Source organism: Daktulosphaira vitifoliae, unplaced genomic scaffold (genome assembly GCF_025091365.1).
Source record: "Daktulosphaira vitifoliae isolate Bord-2020 unplaced genomic scaffold, ASM2509136v1 Scaffold_4, whole genome shotgun sequence".
Lineage (NCBI taxonomy): Eukaryota > Metazoa > Arthropoda > Insecta > Hemiptera > Phylloxeridae > Daktulosphaira > Daktulosphaira vitifoliae.
This window is the reverse complement of record NW_026099575.1, coordinates 40,839,379-40,846,091: the sequence shown is the minus strand read 5'-3', so window position 1 is coordinate 40,846,091 and position 6,713 is coordinate 40,839,379. Positions and strand designations below refer to the sequence as shown.

The following is a 6,713-nucleotide window of genomic DNA, read 5'->3' as shown; positions in this document are numbered from 1 at the left end:
AACAGACTTTATGTTACCAACGTGTAATAATACTTTTACTGTATTTTTCACTCTGAAAAATATTATGTGCTTAAATTACATGAGAATTGGAGGCATGAGTGGCCTTCGTTCATTTCCTTCCGGTCTATACATTATATTACCGCCAAGTCCCAAAGTATATGTCAACAATGCACGTGCTGGGTTTCTTGTTATCCTGTTCACTAATTTTCTTGACATTTGATATACTTTACTAGATCGAAATCGATGAGTGTGATAGAAATATGGTTTCAACAAGAAAAAGTTGATGTAGGGTACAATTGGACATTAAGATCAAAATAGACATTTATATAAATATCACGAAAAGAGTTTTAACACTTCCAAAAATCGTGAATAGCTTTATTTATATTCAACAAATGTACAAAAAATAACTAAAAACATTATCAAAATAATACATTTTATGAAAAATAAATGTTTCAATTTCAGGTATTTAATAATTCATAAAATAGAGCGATAAAATTACAAGTAGAATTGTATGATTTTTTAAGTCATATTTCCCTATCTCAAACATTAAATGTTTATGAAAATAATTAAATATTATCATGAAATCTGTAAGTTTACTGTAAATCTGTATATTACTATTCATTTAATAACTTATACATATTATATAATGTATTATTTTTGTTTTAAATAATTTTAAAATTATACGAGTACACTAAACAAAATTTTTATTTTTATTGAGAGATAACCCTAAACATTTTTTTTTAAATCTATTCTTAGAATTATATTTTTTTTTATAATATACTTATTACTTATAATTGTTCTTAAAATATATAAAACTTGGTAATGTTTTTAAAGAACATTATTTGACTCAAATCCATTGGGACGAGTTTCAATAATCACTATATATAATATGGTGCCTTCTATTTTCCAAACTTTTTTTATTATAAAAAAATAAAAATTAACCTTAAATTTATATCTATTCAATGACATTCACATAGTAATGACTTAAGATCAAAGTTTAAACAAGCGGAAAACATTTTTTGATAATACAGTTAAAGCTATGTTAAAAACATTTAAGTTATATTAAATCATGATAACTTAATACAATATGCTGATAAATGGTGATATTATTATCATTTGCTATCGGTTAAACAAATAATAATATTATAATAAATAATAAGAGATATATTATCTTTATTTTTGCTAATGCAGTTTTATGCATTGCAATGTAAAATTTATGGATACATATCAGAATAAATATCCAGAAATGGTGGAAAAGTTGGAAAAGTTTATTTCAGATCTTTTAATTTACTATTTTTCTTATTTAAATATATAAATTAAATTTTATTGATTGAGAATAATTTTTAAACATATACTCTCAAACTTTATTTAGGCTTTTTTGCTCTTGGCATTAAAATGTTTATAACTTCTCATATAATATTGTTTATATTTTAGAATTCTTTATAATATATAAACTACTGATTTAAAATATATATAGTGCATTTTCTTAATTTGATCATTTTTCATTTTATAAGCTAGTTAAACATGTATGTTGTCATTAAAACAAATATAGTTGACAGCTTTATAGGATATAAGGGATAGATCAAGAAAGTATTTGAAACTAAACAAACCCAAAAAAAAATTCCTATATTACTTTAATTTTGTAATTAATTGAGTGGGTTGATACAGGCGTAAATTACTTATAATACAAAAACTACATAATACATTATTTTATTAAATTTCGATTTTTTAATTGAAAAATTTTGATGGTCAAAAAAATCTATATTTTAGAAATTTCTAACTTATAAAACTTATGTTATAGTTTCTTAAATTATATGCATCAAATGGCTTCTAAATAAGGTATTTATATATAAATTTTTTTGTAATGTTTGTAGGGATTAACAAAGATGTTAAATAACATGTCACAATGAATGCGTTTATATATGTTTATATGTTTTATTTTAGATGTACTGCAGTACGATAACACTCCGTGTATTTTTTTTATTCTCGCGCTGTTCGTCAATCCAGTGACACTTTTTATTTGTACTCTTTTTTTATGTACGTATAAAATCATTTTTCATTATTAAAAAGTATTAATTATTATAAATTTTAATTGTAGTATTTTGTAATAAATATAAACACCAAAACACTACAAATTGGTGACCTCGACGTGATTTATAATAATTAATACTTTTTAATAATGAAAAATGATTTTATACGTACATAAAAAAAGAGTACAAATAAAAAGTATCACTAGATTGACGAACAGCGCGAGAATAAAAAAAATACACGGAGTGTTATCGTACTGCAGTACATCTAAGATAAAACATATAAACATATATAAACGCATTCATTGTGACATGTTATTTAACATCTTTGTTAATCCCTACATAATACCAAAAACATCATCCTTTTCTTTTCAACTAGTTTCATTTAGTGCCGTTTTTAATCTATCATGGTTAAAAATAAATAAATAAACTTGTTTTTTCTAGATCATGTTTTTAACTTTAAAATTTAATTCATTTCTAAATAATTTAGAGTTCATGAAATTACTTTATTACAAGTCAAAATGTGAGTTATATTAAAGTTTATTTACTTAAATGTTATTTATTACCAATGACAAATTTTAAGAAAAAAATTTAAAAAAACTGTTAGCAAAGTGTTGGTTATTTGTTTATTTTTTAAATATTTATTATTATCAATTATTTTACAAAGAATAAAAATTATTTAAAACTTAGTGAAGATTACATAATAATATTTAAAGTAATGTGATTTTATTTTTTATAGTATTTATTTTTCTCTTTGAATAGAAAAAATCTCTGATATTTTTATTTTATAATATTCTAGTAATTTGTTTATACAAAATTTGTCAAGGCTATTTTTAATCAGCTGAAACATAAATAAATAAGTAAATTATCATGTCAAGTTAACATAATAAAAAATTATATTTATAAGTATAGATGAAACATTTTAGTGTATGTAACATCATTATTACTAACATTTAATTTTCACTGATTTCAACAAACTTATCCGGAATACTCTAGAACAGCGCATTACTTTTATTGAACATATTATATCAAATTGTGAAAATTTATTGCATAAAAAATCTGATATAATATTGTCAACTTGTAAAGGAGACTTATTTTGGTTGATAAGATCATCTACACAGTCATTGATTAATTGATTGAATTCAGTTGGCAATTTTCCTAAGATTATTGAAATAAATTTTATGTTATTACATTATGTAAATAAAACATGTAAATAAAGAATTATCGATTACTAAATATTTCAATGATTAATTAGAATTTTTATTACTTATAATTTAAGCTGCAATTTAAGGAAATATAATAAAATATGCTATATCTAATTTAAGTTTGCTTTAAATTCTTATTCAAAATATACGTGAATAGTAATGACAAAGTATAAATTTAATCATTGGGTGATTATTATGAACCTTTTTTTTTTTCTTGTAACTTAATGTTTTGCAAGCATTTGATCAATAACAATTTTGCTCCTCCTGAATTTTGTTCTTTTTGTATACTATAATTTATTGTGTTGGCTAACACTATAAATGTAGACATCTAAATAAAAGAGTTTATTTATTATTGATAAATGTTGAAAATTATTATTGTGTATATTAATGTTGCAATAATGTAAAATACAATTTATTGATATATGTTTAAAAGTAAAGCTTTATGAAAAATTAGTTATTAAATATTTTTAACTAGGAAAAAATTGGTTGTCTTTTTATATATGTTACCAATTCGAGCCAACAAAGTCTTACTAAAACTAAACAAAAGAATAAATATATTTCTTGCTAATACGTAGTATTTTTAATAGCAGTGACCTAATTGTTTTAGCACCCCGAGATGGAATGTTTTAAGTATTTAGAATCAGTTGTGCAAAAGAACGATGGTATTGACGAGGATGATAGAGAATGAATGTAGCAGAGATAAAAATGCTTAGATGGGTTAGTAGGAGTGACTAGAGAAGATAGGAACGATCATATAAGAGGGAGTATTGGTCTAGCGTTAATCGTGGATAAGATGAGAAAAAATAGACTTGGATGGTTTGGTCATGTTATGAGGAGAGACGAATCGTTGTATGAACAGTTATAGAAATGACTGTTGAAGGAAGAATTGGTAGAGAAAGACCAAAAAAGAGATGGAGGGAGGTTATTGAATGCAATTTGAGGATGGCTGATGTTAGTATATATGATATAGGAGATCGTGTCAAGTGAAAGTTTAGAATAAGTATGATCAATCTCAAGTAGTTGGGATTAAGGCGAGGAAAAAAAACAATAGCATCCCTAGGTTGTTTGTATTTCATACCTCCAAAATAAAAAAAAAAATTCAGTTTACTTAGGAAAAATTTTTGTTGACTATACCACTGCTTTAACCCTCAGATATCTCGCTTATTAAAAAAATTATAATATGTATAAACGTAAGAGTATAAATTATAAATAAAATTACATATATTTTTACTAGAATTTATCGGGTTCATCTGTTAAAACGTCCCCAAATGTTTCAGTGTCACCCTATTGGTTGTGTTCTGGAGAAACTGAACTAGGTATCCCCTTATTTAGAAACACCACTGTCTAATAGAATTACTAATATACACTGACAGGTAACCTAGTAAAATCAGCATAATTATTATTAATATATAGCCGATTTTTATTGAATTAAGAGGTTAATAATTTGTTAAAAATATAAATATTTTGTTAGAGTAACATAAATATGATTATTAGGGTGGCCCTCAAAAAATTAATGTCTCTTTTTTTTTACGCTACCCCTTAATTTTTTTTAATGGTCAAAAAAATGAGTTGTGCAAAATTTGGGACCGATCCGTTTAAGTTAACTCATGCCCCGCACCTTTTAAGTTGTGTCGAAGAATCAAATTTATTAAAGAAATAACTGATCTATGTCTCATAACTTTTTTTTTGCTTACTTAGAATTATAAAAGTAAAACTCAAGTAAAGGAAATATTACAAGAAATTCAAAAATAATAACTTCAACGTTGTTTTCTTAATAAATACCACACAAAAACATTACATACAGTAAAAAAGATGTTAAAGTCATAAAAATACGTTATAACTGATTTTGTAGATTTTTACTTATTTATTTTCAATTTATTCTTTGGAAAACGCAAATTCGTTTAAAAAAAGATATTAAAAGTTTAATTTTTTATGCCAAGTACAATAATTATATTAGATTTATTATTTTATGGATAGTTAATTAATGATAAATTACAAACTTAACAAAATGTATTGTATTTTTTTGACTATTGAAAAAAAAAATTAAGGGGTAGCCTAAAAAAAAAAGACATTCGATTTTTGAAGACCACCCTAATAATTATTCATTAAACAATAAAAAAAATTGTTGGCTGCGTTCTATTTTCAACACAAGTCTACAAACCGAATATGAAAATTTATGATACATCTTGGAGAAATTAAACTAAGTTCATTTTTCATATTAAAATTGATGTTAGGTTAAGCATAAAATTTTAAAATTCATTATAAAATAATATACTTACAGAAATTATTACAAAAAAAGATAAATATATGGACAGCATCATGTGTAAAGCTATTGTATTAAATAAGAAAAATTTAATAATTAACTGCACAGTTAAATATTTTATCAACAATTGTGTATTTATATATGTATTATTCAATAATTAACATTTTTATTTTACGTCAAATTTATATAATTTATTACCAACTTGGTTAAATAAATTTTGAATTTAATTTTTTGTAAATACAGTGCATGTCTACATTGAGGGTATTTATGGAACATACGTAGAATTAAACTTAAAAACTGTTTGTAAATAATTTATGTTTTAGTTTACTCAGTTTTAGTTATGAATAAAAATTTTATTTGACAATTATTAATTAAATGAATTGAAACTTTTTATTGTGTATTCAATGTAATGCAAATAAAAATTTTAATATTTGTCTGAAAATAGATGTATAGTTTATGACGGACTTGTGTTAAGCTCAGAAGCAAAACACAAATATTAAATTAGTAATGTATTCAAAATTTGAGCTTAATGAAATGTCCAAAATATTACCTTTACAATAAAGTGTCATTTTGATAAACAATTCCCCCCCAAAAAAAACTCAAATTATATCTAATTGAAGATGTTATCTTTTAGTTTTAGAAAGTTTACACATAATGTTTTTATAAAAGAAAATATTCCAAAATACAGCTTTATAGTTGTTAAAAACTTGTAACTTTAATATTTTAGTTTAAATTTTGATTCTCTAGAAATCTTTTAAATTAATGAAAACGAAACTATTATTAAAAGCACTAAAAAAATTATCTATCTTTATAATATAAAACCCAGCACAGGGGGATCGCGACACAGTGTTGACGTGGCATAGTTGGATCAAGTATAATGATATCTGACAGTGATTAAAATTACTATAAAAAAAAAAAAGCTTCGATGCAAATCTTTAGATAGTGTTTAATTTAAAAAAATTGGCGGATTATTCGAAAAGCTACATGATCTGCTATTTCCTTATTCTATATCCTAATTAAGGTACAGTATTTCAAATGAAAGATGTATATAAATATTATTTGTTATAAAAAAATTGTGTTGATCCATTTTCAAACAATAATAACATTTGGTAGCCATTTTTACCATGAAGACAAAGTAAAGTCCAAAATATTTTTTTCCATAATAAAGAACATTATATTAGCTTTAATTCAATATATATATATATAATTGTCAGACTT

At 23.4% G+C, this 6,713-nt stretch overlaps 1 protein-coding gene across 1 annotated transcript; it reads right to left on the bottom strand.

Moving 5' to 3' along the window:
• Positions 1–2,639: 2,639 nt before the first annotated feature.
• LOC126905085 (uncharacterized) lies at positions 2,640–5,627 on the bottom strand. The gene is made up of 4 exons (XM_050684490.1): positions 5,512–5,627; positions 3,434–3,560; positions 2,979–3,185; positions 2,640–2,868 (listed from the first exon to the last, which is right to left on the bottom strand). The coding sequence occupies exons 1-4, from the start codon at positions 5,551–5,553 to the stop codon at positions 2,861–2,863; spliced, it is 384 nt and encodes a 127-aa protein (XP_050540447.1). The 5' UTR covers positions 5,554–5,627; the 3' UTR covers positions 2,640–2,860.
• Between the last annotated feature and the right edge of the window lie 1,086 nt (positions 5,628–6,713).